Here is a 17,206-nt window from a genome sequence, read left to right as displayed (position 1 = left end):
GGTTCCTGGGGAAAGTATGAAAAATGTCACTCCAGGTGAGACGGAAGCTTCCGGGGAGAAAGAGAGGGCTAGTTGTTAATCATTTCCAACGATCACTCATTCACTAATCATCCACCCGTTACTCATTTGCCAAAGGTTTATTAAATGCTTATCTCTAGGTATTGATATAGAGAGATCCCCAGGCTAGGTTTTTAGGGGGGGGAAAATTGTATAGTGCGGAACAATATATAGTATGCTAGATTTTGCACAAGGAATGAAGAGAGGGATATCACCATACTTGAGGTACAAGGGAGAATGAACATGACCATGTGATCATATGTACATCAAGAAATAATGGGAAGGTAAAAAAGAAACTTAATGCGGTTACCGCTATAGGTAGGTGTGGGACTGGGGTAGAGGGGCCACGTGGAGACAGCAGGGTTTCTCTATAGCAAACCTTCCTCAACAATTTCTCTTTCAATCATGTAAACGGACCCCGTAAGAATAAAATGAACTACAACAAATGAACCTGACTGAACCTCACAGAGAGAGGGCTTATTTCAAGCAACTTAACATTTTTACTATTCATTCTTTGTGGAAAGAACTGCAAAATAATTTTAATCATTCCTCAGTGGCCTTATTGTTTCAACATGTCCTTGTTGGGGGAGCTCGGACCAGGTTTGGGGGGTTAGCTCATCCGCTGTCCCCAAATGCACCAGAGGCTGTGCCCATGGGGGGCAAATACCACTAGCCAATTGGCAAACTGGGCCAGCAGCCAAGCGACGGCTCTGGATGGCACCTGGGACAAGGAGGGGGCTCTCTGACCCACGTGGCACCCTTTCTTCCAGTTTTTCCTCCCATCAGGATATACCAGAGCACGGCACGGACTGTGCCAAGCCTGTGTGGTTAATGGTAAGTTCTAGGGGAAGAGCTGTGAGTAGGTAAACACACACACACGAGACCAGAGCGCGGTGGGTGGGAGCTGTGGGAACTCTCTCCTGGTTCCTTCTGTTCTCTCACTGAGCGAAGCAAGGGCCTCAGTGGAGGCCAGGGTGGGGGGGGCCAGGGTGGAACTGCTGGAGGCTGGAGGGGAGACGAGAAGAATCACCACTGAGAGGAGCCGGAGGGAAAGAATCCACGGAGATGCGGAACAGCGCTGGGCAGCAGGGGGGCTCATGGGAGCTTCGTGACCGTGATTTTAAAACGACCCCATACAGCACAGCTCTGTGTGTTTCTCCAGCTGCACCGGTGAAAAGGAGGTAGAGAGAGTTCACTGCGACCAGGCTGGGGTTTTGCCACGTGGGGATGGCAAGGTGAGAAAGAGGTAGGGAGCCATGGTGCTGGTTAACGGGACCTGAGTGGGCCTGGGAAATGGGCGCCCTCACAGGGCCGGCACTGAGCGGCACTGAGCTTAGTGGTTGGGGTGGGCGAGCAGGGCCCAACTGGAAAGGCTGTGACCCATGCTAAAGCATCTGATAGAACTGTTGCCCAAGATACTGAGGAAGGCAGCCACCTATTCCTCCAAACCCATTATCTAGGTCTGGGGACATGAGAGACGCAGTGACCCTGTGAGAGGTAGGACAGTGAGATGGCTCTGCATGAGGGATGTGAAATCTGTGTTCCCATCCACGCTTCTCCACCCACTCGCTGGATGACCTGGACAGGTTACTCAGCCCTCGGGGCCTTGATCCCTCATCTGTCAAGTGGCGGTAATCCTAACACTCTTTCTTAGGGCTGCTGTGAGGATTAAATGAGATACTGCACCCTAAGTTCTTAGCCCAGTTCCAGACACAAAGACACGCTCAGAATGGGCACTGCTGTGGCCCGGCTGATGAAACGGCTGGCAACAGACCAGGGATTCCGCAAATGCAGCGGCGAGGGCGCCTCTGCGTGGAAGCAGACAGCCTCTGCCCCGCATATCTCACTTCCTCGCCTCCTCCTGCCACCAAAACACGACAGCCTGACACTCCACATCTCCACAGGTTACGGAGAAGTAGGCCTCCCATTGGCCACGGATGGAGACAAGCCACGGTGGGATGAGCGCTTGGCTGCTGCCATGGCAACCAGCGGTGGCCAGACTTCAATTAGGGAGGAGGAAAAAAGGCACCCAATTAGGAGAAGAAAACAGGATTGAGTCTGTTCTCATCTAGGAACGGCCAGGGCTCCGGAAATGCTTCGCTGGGGGAGCCTGGGGTTGGAAAAGCATTCTGCTGTCATTCAGCATCCTCCATGCTCGCCACACCCTCCGGGCACCGTCCCCACCTGTGGGCTTCGGGGAGCACTGTGCTGACACAGAAAACACCGAGGGGCTGACCTGGCGGGCTGCAGAGGCGGAGCCGCCTGGGTCCTAACCCTGTGCCTGCCACTGCCTGACCTGAGGAAGTCCTTTCTCCTCTCTGTGGCTCAGCTTCCTCACGGGTGTAACAGATCCTGTTTTATAGGACCTAGTGAGGATTAATAGAGAGAATACACGTAAGAGCTTAGCTCAGGGCCCGCCACATAAATTGTACCCAAGCAATGCTAGTTATTGCATTATCTGTCGGTAACAATAACAACAAATGTAATGATGTACCCCAGCTGTGGGGGGACAGGAACTGGCATCCAGGGCAGACTCTTCACTGCTTTGCATTGTTGCTATGGGGACCAGCAGCATCAGCATCACCTGGGAGCATGTCGGAAATGCAGAACCTTGGGCCCCATCGCAGGATGGCTGAACCAGTATCTGCATTCTTTTTTTTTTTTTTTAATATATCTTTATTGATTTCAGGGAGAGAACAGGAGAGGGAGAGAGAGAGACAGAAACATCAATGATGAGAAAGTCATTGATCAAGCCCGCAACCTGGGCATGTGCCCTGACCGGGAATCGAAACCCGATCGCCTGGATCCTAGGTCGACGCTCAACCCGAGCCACGCCCAGGCGGGCGAACCAGTACCTGCATTCTAACCGAAGCCCCGGGTAACGTGTGTGTGTGCTTCAAAAGTTTGGGAAGCGCTGCTGTAGCACCTTATTTAATTCCCAGGGAACCACCTTTCAGATAAAGAGGCTGAGACTGAGAACGGAACTGTTGTAGGGAACACGGCAGGGAAACAAACGGCTGGTGACTCAGGCTCGGGGCCGACATTCCAAAGATGTGGCCACACAATTCCACAGCAGACCAGGGCTTTATAGCACGAGCACGCTGGGGTCAGGGAGGGACAGCAAGGAGGTTCCCCACGATGAGCAGAGGCCCGTGGCTCACACCTAAAGGAAGGTGAGCAGCCGCCTAGGAGCGGGACTGCCATGCTGCCACTCCCCAGCTTCCTTAGGATTCAGAGAGGCGAACACACCCCATTTCCCTCCTTTGCCTGTGCCTTTGTTTTCCTCAACCTGTCACCTCCAATATGGTCCTCATCACAGTGAATCGCTTATCCTTAGCGGTTTACTTGCTTGCCATCAAAGTTGGCCCCTTGTCTGTTCGGTTCCTCACTGTATCCCCAGCACCCAACAGGTTCCCAGGAAAGGTGACAGTGGGTGGAGTTACCTTTTAGGTGTAAAGCCCACATCTGGGCTCCACTGTGTCCACACTATTATTCAAATCCTCTGAACTCTAAATGGCACAGGGTTAACAAAGCCTGTCACTTACTTTTAACTCATTTGTGCATCACGACAATCCCGTTAGCTACAAAGCTCCATTTTACACATGAGAAAGCTGAGAAACATCTATACGTACTTGGCTCTGCCTGGTTCTAAGGGAGTGGCTTTCTTGGGACACAAATGTACCTGGGGCTACTTCATCTCCAACCCTGACTCCTAACAATTTGGGGAGTTGGGAGGGGAAGGAGGAGAGAGGAAGAGAAAGTTGGAGGAGCTGGGCTCCAGGAAGTGAACTAACAGTGGCCCCATCCAATAAGAACCTACTGTGCGCCAGACACTTGAGTAGGTGCTTTACATGAACTGCCTCACTTAATCCTTATAAAGACTCTTCTGGTGGGCAGGAGGGAGGCATTACCATTTGCATTCCATGGATGAGAAAACAGGATCAGAAAGGTTAAGTAACTTGCCCAAGGTCACCCAGCTACACAGTGCGTGGTAAAGGTGGGATTTGGGCCCCCGTATATTTGTTCTGTAATGCCGCATGGTAAAGCTATGGCATGTGGCTAGTTATCTTCCAGGTTCTGGCATGTTAAAGAACACTCTCAGGTCTGCTACTCTTCCTCCTGTGAAATGAGCTCCCCCACCCCCAAAAAGTCTGTGAATGCTGCCTGCCTATGGAAGAGCCTCTGCCCAGAAGCCCAGCTGAGCCCACCACCTTTTCTCCAGGCCTTCTCCCTGAAGTGTAAGATGCACCATTTCCCAGAAGGACAGAGGTGGGACAGACAGACAGACACACCCCTCACCAGGCAATCCTCCAGATGGCTCTGATCGGTGGTACAAACGTCGACTCTTAAGGTCTTCTGGTGAAGGGCTGGGTAGGACATGGACACCCAGAACACCTCGTTGAACACGAGGGTGTCCGAGGCTTCCAGGGGCCGAGTCCGGAACAGGCAGGTGGAGCTTTCGGAGCAGGGAAGGACAGCCACGCGGATGTTCCTAGAGGGAGACAGAAAAAGCCCCGGTCAGCCCAGGTCTGGGGCTGATATGTTAGGCTAACCAGGTGCTGCAAATGTCAAGGAAACACTGGATCAGGTTTGTCCTTCCTCAGGTATGTGTGAAGGCCACAGAAGGGCCCCTAAGGATAACACAGTGTGCTTCCTTCCTCTGAATCCTCTAAATCCTTAGAACCTCAAAGCACGGGGAACCTGAGGCCAGCAGTGTGCAAAGGTCCATGTGCAGAAGGACTGGCGAGGCTGCCTATTAACACTGAGGAGCCCTCAGACAACTGCTGGTGGGAGGGCAAAATGTGACGGCCCCTGCAAAAGGGAACCTGACAATCTGAACAAAATCACAGATGGGTTTACCCTTTGACCCAGCCAGCGTGCTCATAGGCACTCTCTCGGATACCCCTGCGGGAGTACCAGTGAGCTACGGAGGTTATCCATCCCGGTGCTGCGTGGACAAGCACAGGACAGGAAACAACCCTCATGTCCTATCTCGTCTGCCTTCTGTTTGGCTGGCTTTCGTCCTGCCTTTCTCCTTCCCGCATGTCACACCCCCAGATGCTGGCTGGGTGTAGACCATAGAAACATAAGCTCCTGTTGCTGTCGTCAAGGCTTACTGGGCAGTGAGAGAACGTGTAGGCAGACGGGCTCAATGAAACGTAACCTGGTCTGCAATGAGAGGAGCCGGCAGGCAGACGCGGGGGAGGTATTTGCCGTATTATCAATTTCAAGGTAACCCCCGTCCCATTGTTCCAGGGATGGGGGCCGACTCGAGAATGGCACACCTGTCTCTTCTGCGTGGAACACCTGAGCTCAGAGCAGACAAAAGGGGCCAAGGTCTTCCTTACAAGGCTTCAAGTTCACAGGGCGGGGATGTCCTCACCACCCTGTCCTTCCTGCTGGCACTCGGGAGGTGCTCAGGACGCATTTGTGAAGGAATCAGGGGGGTCCAGAGGTTGTCATGAGGGCTGGCGTGTTTGCCATCACGTCTGTGTCCACACTCACTGTGCTGACCCTTTGCATCACGGCCACAGGCATGAAATACCCACGGTGGGCTTACAGCCTGCTGTCCGAGCGGGACAGAGCATGAGAGTGACCCCGGATGGCCTCGGGGGGGGTGACACGCACCCCACCCCCACAACTATACACTCACACTTTCTGGTCTTGCTGCAGCAACAGAGCCGACAGGTTACTCAGCTGGATGATTAATATTGCAAACTGCTTATTCTTCTCGTCATACCTGCAACGAAAAGGGGGACACGGAGCGCCCCTGAGTAACACGTCTGTCTCTCAGGATCACAGACGTGGCTGCCGGAGGCCCGGGGCTGTGGGGAGCCAGAGCACACAGGCCCCGCGCCTCACCGCCATCCAGGAAGGTGGGAGCTACCAGCTGGATTTTTAAAGAGAAGCCAGACGTCTGTGTGAAATTTCCTAATGTTCAAAGGTTGGCAATTAATTGCTAATAAAAAAAATATTGAGGCCCTGGCCGATGTGGCTGAATTGGAGTGTTGTCCCATACACCAAAAGGTGGTGGGTTCAATTCCCGGTTGGGGCACACACCCAGGTAATAGGTTCGATCCCCAGTGGGGGCACATGCAGGAGGCAACGGATCAATGTTTCTCTCTCTCCCCCTCTCCTCTCTCTAAAATCAATAATTTAAAAAAAGGTTAAAATGGCAAACTTAAAAAAAAAAAAATTGAGGCCATCCCCCATCAAGAGAAAACAGGAACAGCATATCCGGGCTGCAGCCCCCAGGGGTGACTGTGGTCCAGGCGGCTGAAACCTGGATGAAAGGATAAGACAGAAGCCACTGCAACAGGTCTGAGTCCGGGTCTGGCTCTGCCAAGGGCCAGCTCCGTGAGTCAGGGCAGTAACAGGGTCTTCAAAATTTCATTTTCTTCTTTTGTAAAATGGGTGCCGGGAGGCAGGGAAAGAGCTGGCCCCCTTTTAATTAGGAGCCCACAACTGTCAGCAGGGCCTGCTATTCTGCCTTCCTCCCTGGACGGCCGGAAAGGTAACTGCTGCTAAGCCGCCGAGCAGAAGGCCCTGCCCAGACCACGCCCCTCTGCCCCCACCTCCCTGTTACTTACTTCAGGGCAACCTGAACCCGGGTTGCCCCCACTGCTTCTGACTCGTCACTGTCGAAAGCAGGGGCTTCTGAGGCGCCAAGCCTGGAGCAACACGGGAAAGAAAGACGGTCAGGACTCCTTGCGGCGACCTGGGTTCTGTCTGGGAAGGTGTGGTTAGCTCCTCCGGGCGAAAAGTCTGGGCAGGTCTGCCCAGGCCCCCTGCAGACCCTGCCTTCCCGACAGCTCCAGGTCTCTCTTTTGGAGGGGCTCCCTTTTCTCTAGTATGTGCTCCCCTAGTCTTATGCCCCTTAATGGCAACCACAAAACTAGCGCTCTCCCAAATCTGAAGTGTCCCCAGCCCCAGGAGGAGATGAGTTGTCTGCATCTTAGGCACAGCCCCAAACAGGGCTGCTGGGGCAGGTGTGGTCCCCCGGGAATGCCCTCCTATGGATCCTTCCCGCACACCTTGGGGGCCCAAAGTCTGAGGATTCAGAGTTCCCAGAGATCCAGGGCTTGGGGACCCACCTCTGCACGGAAGCCTCATACACGCCACTGTCCCCGGCCACAGATTCGTCCGACACGGCCGCTGAGACACAGGCCACCTTGAGGCCACACCCCTGGGCCGCATTCACAGCTGGAGGAAGAGGTGGGAAAAGGGTGGCGGGTGGGGTTCAGAAACCAGGGTACTGTCTTTGTCCACTCTCCAGCCTAAATCGGTCCTGACAAATTCCAGCCACCTCTGAACTCGACAGCCAGGTGCTGTCTCGCTTTGGGGTGAGGAAAGGGTAGCATCCGAGTCTGTGTTTGACATCCCAGACGCCGGAGTCAGATCGCCCAGGTTCAAATCTCAGCTCCACCACTTACTGCTTCAAAATATTTGGACACCGAAGTAACCCCTGTAAGCCCGATCCCTCACCTGTAACGCGGGGAGAATACTCACCTTGTAGGGCTGCTGGAAAGACTCAATAAGACATTAGAGGGAAGTTTGCAGCATAGAGACTAGTGTGGGGAAAGTGCTCTGCAAAACTCATTACCACTATCCTTACTGTGACATCATGCCCATGCTTTCTAGATGAATCCCTACACACCTGGGGCAAAATAGGCCCTGTGCCCTCAGGAAGGGCAAGGGGAGGGCCGGGAAGGACTGAAGCACTGGCTGTCCCACTCCACTCCTAACTCAGCTCATCTCCCGGCCCTTGACGGAGGCCCTCAAAAGTCTCCAACCTGGGGCTCAACTGGGCACTTCACACACGCTGCACATCCCTTCTTGCCCCGAGTCATGGGCACCGATGGTGTGCTAGGCCCACGGCCAAGTTCCGAGCTACCGGAAGGAATAGGAGAGCTCCCGCCCTCCATGCAGCGGGGAGGCCACATTCAGGTCCCTGGACCTCACAGCCAGCACCACTGAGCACCTGCTGTGTGCCAGGAACTGGGGGCAGACGGGAGAGAGACTGCAGGCTGGGGAAAGGGAGCCCGGGAGATGCAAGCAGACATCTGGGTGCACCTTTCCCAGCCTGGGTACCAAGCCTGCTGCAGCTCGCAGACCTCCAGCCTCGAGACCCCACATCTCCACCCTCTGCTAAACCACTTAAGGAGATTAATTTGTCTGCTGACTGAACAGCAGCACTAATCGCATAACCTGCTTAGCGTCTGCGCTCAGCCTGGCATCAGTCACTGCGGGAAGGTTCTGGAGATGGTATGACCGAAACGCCATCCTGAGACAGGCTATCTCCGGCCCACAGCCCCAAGGACGCTGTGGGGGAGGGGAGGGGAGTCACTCCAGGCTCCCAGCTGAGGTCTGAGTGTCATTGGAGGTTCTGCCTGCACCTGCTCCTTTCCAGGGACCCGTTTTCTGAAGCTGCCACCTGCTGTAGTAGGAAGCCTGCTCTATTTTCGTTTGAGAGCACTCAGCATGACTCCCTTCCCGATGAGGGAGCCCCAGGGATCTCTCGGCTCCTCTGCTAAGGAAGAGCTGGCACGCAACAGAGCCTTTAATTAACCAGGAAATCTCGTCTTCCCTCCCTTGCTGCCACTGGCCCACCCTCGCACACGAATGGATCATTCTGGGCACCGGGGAGGCCCTCCTGTAGCCTTAATGCTGAGATGGGTCCAGCTTCCAGCTGGCCACGCAAGGAGCCAGGAGCAAGAGCCCAATGCAGACAGAGCTGGCACCAATTCTCACTCTTCCACTTCCTAGCTGTGACACTGAGCTTGGACAGGTCATGTAACCTCACTGTGCCTCACTTCTTTCATCTGTATTATGGGGATAAAGCAGCACCCACCTCAGAGTTGTCGTGAGGTTTAAATGAGCAACTATGCATAACTGTACCATTGTCTTATACACCTGTACTCAGTAAGTCACAGCCAGGAATGGCCGGAGCCCCAGGTGAACTTACTGAGCCCCCTGCTCAGTCCTGATCTTCACACCCAGGGCCAGAGAGCACTGGGAGCATCCCAGGAAATGGACACACCGGGCCAGCTTGCATCCTGAGAGGAGCGTGACAACAAAGAGGCTGGGTTCTTGGGTGAGAAAAGAAACCCAGATTCCAACTCTTGCTTTCCCACTTCTGAGTGGGGGAACTATGGCAAGTGATGTCACCTCTCTGAACCACCGTTTCCTCATCTGTGAAATGGGTACAAGTAACCTATTGCACCCTATAAAGCACACTGCCCACCACACCACGTAATACTTCCCAATATATGTTAGCTGTTATGATTTATTATGTGGTTTCTCAGTAAGTATTAGCTGTCATCCTCAGCATCGCCTATTTTGAGGATTCCAACTTGCATCTCAGTCCACTCCAGCATGTTCCCTGTGACCCTACGCAGAATGGGAGTCAGAGCCTATCATCCCCTGGCTTCAAACAGTCACCCGGATCCCCACTGCAGTTAGGATAAAACCCAAACTCCTTACCACAGGCCTTACGTGACCAGACTCTGCCTGGTTCTCCAGCCCTGCCGGTGGCCCCCTACATTGGGCCCCTCTCACAGCCACTTGGCTCTGGCCTCAGAGATTTCGCTCTTGCTTTTCCCAGGGCTGGCTCCTCCCCACTGTGGAACCCTCATTCAATGCCACCTTCCTTCACAACCCAACCTGAAAGGCTCCATCACATCCCCTATTTCAATTTCTTCCCAGTGCACTGATTGGTCTGGCTGTATAGTAACCGTCTTCATTTGCATGTATGCTTCATGGGAACAGGGACCTGCCTGCCCTGAACTCTGTATCCTTGTGACTATCTCAGTGCCTGGCACATGGCATATCTGTTGAATGAATGAATGAACCATGTACATCCATTAGCACAGGACCTGGCATGTAGTTTAAAGAGATACTTAATAATAATTACCTGTTGAATGAATGAAGCTACCACAGAAAACCCTTAGCCCAAGGCCTAGAACATGGTAAGTACATAAATATCTAATGAATGAATAAACAAATTGATAAGACATAAAGCTCTAGCACATAGAAAGTAGTAAGTAATGACCATAATTATCACTGGGGGCAGTGCTCAGGCCCAGCAGTTCCCACCTCTCTCCCTCCTGGAGGCTCCCTCCCTCTGCAGGTGGTGTTCTCTACCTGGGCCCAACGGCTTGCCCTCTGTTCCTGGCTCCTCCAGCTGGTACCTCTCCTGGGTGCTGCTGCCAAGGCTCAGTTCGCAAAGAGTGGCACTCAGCTCCGGATCTTCAAACTCCAGGGGGCTCAGGAAGGCGTCTCCAGCCAGGAGGGGGTCATCGATGAGAGGGGAGCAGGGCGGGGATGGGGAGGAGAGGGAGGAGCGCGGAGACAGAGAGGTCATGGACTTCGGGGTGCCGGTCAGGGAGCGCAGGGCCTGCAGGCGGCTGCTGCCCTCGGCCCTGTGGGTCTTGGCTACTTCGTCCTCGTGGATGGTGGTAATGCAGCCCGAGGGCCGGAAGCCTGTGGCCCCCTCTAGGAGCAGGAACTCCACCCTGCTCTGCAGTTCCGAGTCCAGCTGCTCGAAGGGGTCATAGTAGAGGTCAGTGAAGCTGGCGGAGGCGGAGGAGTCCAGGCTGGAGGCAGCCAGGGAGCCCCGGCTAGACGCCAGGGAGCCAGGGCTGCTGCCCGAGGACAGGGACTGCATGCTGCTTGAGAGGCTGGGGGCAGGGAGAGGGCGGAGGGTGAGAACACAGATAGCAGCTGGGACACCCGGGACTTCCTGCCTGGCTCTGAGAAGCATCATAAGCACTTAGAGCACATTATCTTGTTAGGCCCTCTCGAGAGTCTCTAGGGTAGACCATACATCCCCATTTCATTAAAGGGGAAACTGATACCCTGAGAAGGCTACACAATCAGAAAGTGGCAGAGCTGGGATTTGAACCCAAGCCAACTGCCTTAAAAGTTCATTTCCCCCCTCTATATCTGTTTCCCAAACCTCTGCTGGCTGCATTCCATTTTCATATTTTCCCATATTTGAATAGAGCCCGAAATAACACTTCTTAATATTTTAATTCAAATCAACTCCGTTTGTTATGCTTTAATACATATCTTGAAAGGAAACTTTGTATCCTAAGTGTAATTGAAAAAGCAGTGTCACTTACTACAAATAGAAGGCAACTGTTAAAATATCTGACAAAAACAAATGCTATGAAATTCCAGCGATACCCTGTTGCCCACCAAGGCCCAGGCTTGAGGTCTACTCTGTGTTGTGCAGGTGGGACATCTGTACCTGGCCAGCCCCGGGACAGCACTGTCCCCACCACTCACCTTTTCAGCTGGGAATGCAGAGCTGCCACCTGCCGGGTGGCTTCCTCCAGTTCTCTCACCAGCTGGTTCCTCTTACTGTTTAACTTTAACCTGAAGGGAGAGAAGGCATCAGGGGGGAGCCCTGAGGAATCAGCCTCCGTCTCCCTGAAAGAGGAATCATAGGCGTGTACCTGTGGAGATGGACACACAGACACACTGATACACATACACACCAAGAACCTTCTGCAAGCATTGTACTGTGATCAACACCTTGATCTCGGACTTCTAGACTCCAGGACTGTGAAAAATACATGTCTGTTGTTTAAGTAAGCCAGTTTGTGGGACTTTGATTTGGTAGCCCTAACCAATGAATGCACTATCTTAAAATAAAATATAGAATAAAAAAGAGGGCCCAGGACCAAGCTCTGGATATATCCAGCATTTCAAGGCTGAATGGACTGGCAAGTCAGCAAAGGAGATGGTGAGATGGGACCAGAGCCCAGAGAAGAGCTAGGTGCCTGTGATGGTGTGTCATGGAACCTGGGAGCAAAGATCTGCACCCAGGAATGTCTGACAGTAAAGCCCAATTCAGTATCTACCACCCCTGGAGGCAAGACCCTTGGGGTTAGAAGAGACTGCTGGATACAGGCCCATTCTTAGCCCCCAGCCTTTCCTGAAGTCCCCATGGAGGACAGCGTGGATGGGCTCCAGGACATCTGTTGGCCCCTGGAGTTGCTCTCCCCAACTCCTGGATCAAATTCCAAAGTCCTGGATCTGACAGGGAAGGGGCTCCATCTAGCAAGACTGTGCCCTCACAAACTCATGACCTGGGCTGCTCTCATGCATCCACTAGATCAGTGGTTCTCGGTGTGTCGCCCACAGACCACTTTCATCAGAAAGGAAGGAGTGCTTATTAAATGCACATTCTTGGGTCCAACTTAGATCTACTGAATCAGGCAGCCTGGGGGTGGGACCCAGGAATCTGCACCTATATTAAGCATCTCAGGTGATTCCAGGCACAAGAGCTTTATGAGCTGCTGCACTGACTGGGGGTCGCAAGAAGGCAGTAGCTGTATGTCTCACTCTCCCGGTGCCTAGCACGGCTCCCCCGACAAGGACCTGCTCAGTAAGTGACTGCCGAGTGGAGGACTTTCTCCCAGAGAAGTAGCTCACGTTCATTTGCTCTACTGCAAGACCTGGACGTTCAATCTCCCATGGACAGATGTGTTCAGCTTCTTGGAAGATGGCCCCTATGCCATGCTGCTGGAGGGGGACAGACTGACCCATTGCTCTTGGAGCACAGTCAACCCACTCTGGGGCCTGGGAGAAAGAGTCCATTTCCATGAAAAAATCTAACCATCCTGTCCCTCCACCAACCTGCCCAGGCTTCAACATGGGTTGAAGACCAGAGCTGGCTCTGAACACCCGAGCAGTGGTGAGGGATGAGCGGGGCCTATCACTGGGCAACTAAACTTGTGAAATTCCAGAAAAGACCACAGGAGCAGCAGGTGGAGTGGCCACGGCATGGTCCTTGGCCACCTCAGAACCTGGTGCTGTCCTTTCAGAGCCCTGCCTGGGGCAGGGCAGGCATCAGGCCGGCAGATGGAGCCAGAAACGAACAGAATTCTGACTCTACAGAATGAAGAGGGCTATGGGACCTCCTGACCCTCGCTAATGAGCAAAGCCCTGGAAGGATGAGGTCAAGGAGCAGCTGGGTCCCCCCGATTTCTACCTTCGTTTTCCTCTTCTCTGGGAAGAAACCACAGAGACATGTTATGGGAGTAAGAGCAGGTCCCCACTAAAGCCCCTAAAGGATGCTGGGAGACCAGGAGTCAGGCGGTCTTGACATCCTGAGCACGGGGATGCAGCACCAGCAGCAACACACAGGTGCTGAGGGCCCCTCCCAGAGACGCTGGGGGTAGCAGGCCAGATGGCATTTGTGTGCGATGCCTGGCACATGCTGGGAGGCCAAGAACACGTCAGGCGCAGAAGCCAGAGGAGCCAGAAGGTGCATAAGCTTAGCTCGGCACCTGGGGTGCTGGTTAAAAATGCAAGAGCCTAGGCTGCATTTCAGGCGTGGGGAACGGGTCCCTGGGGTGGGGCCAGGAAGCCCACACTCTAACGAGCACCCTGCATGACTGTGCAGCCGCTCTCAGAAGCGGTGGGAGGGCCCCACGGGAAGGGAGGGGGTAGAAGGAGTGTCAGGATGTCTGTGATTCTGACCAATTTGTGACTGGGGTTTGGCAGGCCCTGGGGTACACGGCTTCACTGGAGGAGTCTGTTCCTGTCCCTGTCGAAGGCACCTTGAATGGAAAGGCTGTTGTGTGAGGATGAGGCGCATAATATTCCCATCTTGAGAGAGAGGAACATGAGATACAAAGAGAAAGAAAGAGGCCGAGAGAGACAATAAGGGTCAGAGGCATGGACGCAGAGAGACAGACGTGGGTCTGGAAGCAAACGGCCGTGGATGCAAAGACAGCTGAGTCAGTGTTCTCTCGCCTGCAGAGGCTCACAGCTTTCGGCCTGGCCCTCCCCTTCCCCAGACTCTCCTCTTCCTGCCCACATGCCCTTGGCTTCCCTCTGCATGTTGCCCAGAGGACCCTGCCCTCAGGGACCTTCAAGTCACCTGCTCAGCAGCTGCTGGGGAATGGAGATTCTGGCTTCCTTGACTGGCTCTGTGAACTCACTATTCCAGGGAAGCAGTCAGATCTTTGAAAGATGGGGCTCAAGGCAATAATAAAACACCTTCTAAGTGGACAGCAGCCTAAAGAAGTTATGGGCTCCGGAGCCAGGGGGCCTCGGATCTAATCCCAGCTCTGCCAATCAGTGATGTTGGGATAAAATGGAGATTAACCTCAGGGTTGCCAGGAGGTTTAAATAAATGACTATATGACGGGTTAATGGACAGTGAATGAATGAATGAATGAATGAATGGAGAAACTGAAGGTTATGGGGTCTCCTGTGGACACGAGGTTGTGCTCTGTGCAACGTGGGTGTGGAGGCTGGTGGGACAACAAAGGAAATGAAGTCTGTTATAAGGTTTAAACCACAGAATGTAAACCTGTGCCTTTCACATTAAGTCAAGCCCAGAAGCCGATTTAGCCTTCATAATATTTTAAAAAAATTTTTTTGATTAGTTGCCAATATTAAAAAAAAAAATCCAGACAACACTTTTGTTGAAATATGGGGGCCTCTGGCAGCCCCAGCCTACTGGCAGGACCGGCAGTGAGTGAAGGGCCCCATGCCCCCTCCAGCCCCGGCCCAGCCCAGCCCACCTCTCGGTCAGCGCCTTGCTCTGGGTGTCCCGGGCCGCCTGCAGGTCCTTCTCCAGCCGCTTCCGGGCCATCTCCAGCTGCTCCACCTCCCCCTGGGTCCACTTGCGGGGGCTGATGAAGCGCATCTCCTTCAGCAGCTCCTCCTTCTCGTTGATGAGGATCAGCCGGTCCCTCTCTGAGTCCAGCACTCCGGGCCAGGCCTCGCTATCCAGCTTGGCCAGCTGGATCTTCAGGTTGGCGATCCTGTGGGCCGAGAAGGTGAGCATGACTGGTGTGCCCAGGGCACTGCCGGAGCAGGGTAACAGATGGCACATCCAAGGTTACGAGGTACAGGGAGCCGTGACATCCTCCGAGCAATCTCTGACAGTGACTGACTTCCCTTTGCCCAGCGTGTTGTCTCCGGGTACCTATTTCTATCTAACAGACCCAGGCAGTGCCTGCCATGTGCCAACAATGAGCAGGCTCTGCAGGGATGGGGCAGAGACATAAACAAGGCACTGTCCTTGCCCTGAGGCACACTAGCCTGGCAGAACAGAATGGAGAGCTGGATTCATCACCAGGCAACAGCCGCTTACCACTGGCTATGTGACCTTGGGCAAGTCACATCCTCTCTCTAAAGGGAGTAACAGGAGCTCTTTCCTCTCGCATTGTGGTTGCAGGCTTTATGACACAATCCATACTCTCAAAGCACAGAACGTGGCACACAGTAAACATTCAATAAATGTTTCCACTGCCTCTGTCGTTAGTACCTGGTTTGACCATTTATTAGGTATATGACACTGGGCAAACTCGCTGAGCCTTGCAGATAACAAAACAATTATTCATTGCTCAGAACTGTCATGAAAATGAGCAATTATGTATTCATTACGTAAGGTATAATGTATTTACCTGTTCGGTACACAACAGGTGCTAAACCAGTGGCAGTCACGGGCCCACTACAACCACAGCAAAGGCGACAATTGCTAACGTGTTTCCGTTCAGAGCATGGTGGCAGCACCATGTCATCACCCGTGGACCTGGGGCCAGGGGTCCTGAGTTGGAGCTTGGGCTCTAGCCTTCTTGATGAAAGGTAATTTTTGTTAAGAAATCACTTTGGGCCCAGCCACTGTGGCTCAGTGGTTAAGGGTTGACCTATGAACCAGGAGGTCATGGTTTGATTCCCGGTCAGGGCTCATGCCTGGTTGTGGGCTCCATCCCTCGTAGGGGGTGTGCAAGAAGCAGCCTATGGATGACTCTGTCTCATCACTGACGTTTTTTTCTCTCTCCCTCTCCTCTCTGAAATAAAAACAAAAAAGCCCACAAAAAACAAAACCATAAAAAAAAGACTTCACTTAAAAAAACACTGCAGGCACTTCATAAACGCTAAGGAAGGAGTTGAGACCCCTATGCCTTGACTTCTTTGATGAGGAAAAGAATGGAACCTGCGTGGTGGGTTCCAAGGACCAAGTGAGAACAGACATTAGGTATGATCCGTCACTGGACCAAATTAAGATTCACAGTATAATGAAGAGTACTGATACAAATACCTGAAGGCAGGCAGGCATGTGATCCTTCAGATAGGGGTGAGGAACATCGAGCCAGAGGGCCAAAAAAAATTATCAACTTTAAAATTAACCTGCTAGATTTGGTCAAACATTTAATTAACTCACCCCTAATGTGATGGCTGGAACCCATCTCTTTGGTGAGGCCTTGGCAGGGCCATACCAGATGATTCTGGGGGCTGCATACAGCCCTTGGGTTGAACGAACGTTCTGAACCACCCCTGCTTTAGAGAATCTGATGAACTGCTGGACTTGCTGCCCAGAAATGCACATGACCAAGCTTGGCATACAATGACCTGACCTTGCACTACAGCCACCTGGTCTGCGTCCCTCAGGGCCTGCAGCCTCTGCTTTCCCTCTCAGCAGGCTGCTTTGTCCCTTACACCTACAGGAGCTGTGGGCGGGAATCTTTGGGAGCAGGGGGAGGTGGGAATCTGGATAAAGGCAGATGAGCCAGGATGTGAGGAGATGAAAAGTTGTAAGAGATTTCTCTCTGTGATAAGTTGAATGGCTCAACTCCAGGGGGAAGATTCCAATCTCTTAGTCTCTCCAGAACTGATCACCTAAGACAGGCATTACTACAGGCTGGAAGAGGTCCAGGGGTCAGAGTCCCCTTCAGAGGGCACAAGAAGTGGCTGTCCAAATGCAGAAGTCCTGTTGTTTTGCTGGACCTCTAGGGGGAGCTGAAATAGTGCCCAGGGAGTATTTTTTCTCCTACCTGACAAGTATCCAATGTCTCCCTCTTTTGTTCACAATCTTTCAAATTTTCTTTGGAAAACCACTTCTCATATTTTCATGTCACTTGGTTCCCACAAAGCTGACATCAGTCTCCTTCCAAGAAATGGGCATGTTACCCATGCCTGGGCCTTCAGATCATTCTAATTCTCCCCACCCTGCAACAATGATTGGTTCACCCAGAAAAGCCAGTGAGTCTCAGACTCCAAACCCATTAAAACTTTTGAGGAAAGGTGGGCACTCTTTCCACTGGGGTTGCTAGCCTGGTAATAGGTAAGCTTAGAATTGCTGGGGGTCAAGGTGGGGAAAAGGAAAGAGAACTGAGTCTTT

At 53.0% G+C, this 17,206-nt stretch overlaps 1 protein-coding gene across 1 annotated transcript in view; it reads right to left on the bottom strand.

Moving 5' to 3' along the window:
* WWC1 (WW and C2 domain containing 1) overlaps positions 1-17,206 on the bottom strand; it is a 113,639-nt gene that overhangs the window by 17,942 nt on the left and 78,491 nt on the right. The window contains exons 9-15 of the mRNA XM_081135344.1: positions 14,601-14,843; positions 11,347-11,436; positions 10,201-10,736; positions 7,152-7,260; positions 6,648-6,728; positions 5,711-5,797; positions 4,357-4,549 (exon numbers count right to left, since the gene is read on the bottom strand). Coding sequence (XP_080991470.1) covers positions 4,357-4,549; positions 5,711-5,797; positions 6,648-6,728; positions 7,152-7,260; positions 10,201-10,736; positions 11,347-11,436; positions 14,601-14,843 — 1,339 coding nt within the window. The remainder of the gene's footprint in view (positions 1-4,356; positions 4,550-5,710; positions 5,798-6,647; positions 6,729-7,151; positions 7,261-10,200; positions 10,737-11,346; positions 11,437-14,600; positions 14,844-17,206) is intronic.

Source organism: Miniopterus schreibersii, assembly GCF_964146895.1.
Source record: "Miniopterus schreibersii genome assembly, chromosome: 4".
Taxonomy (NCBI): domain Eukaryota; kingdom Metazoa; phylum Chordata; class Mammalia; order Chiroptera; family Miniopteridae; genus Miniopterus; species Miniopterus schreibersii.
Note: the sequence above shows the minus strand (reverse complement) of the source record. Positions and strands in the feature narration are given on the sequence as shown.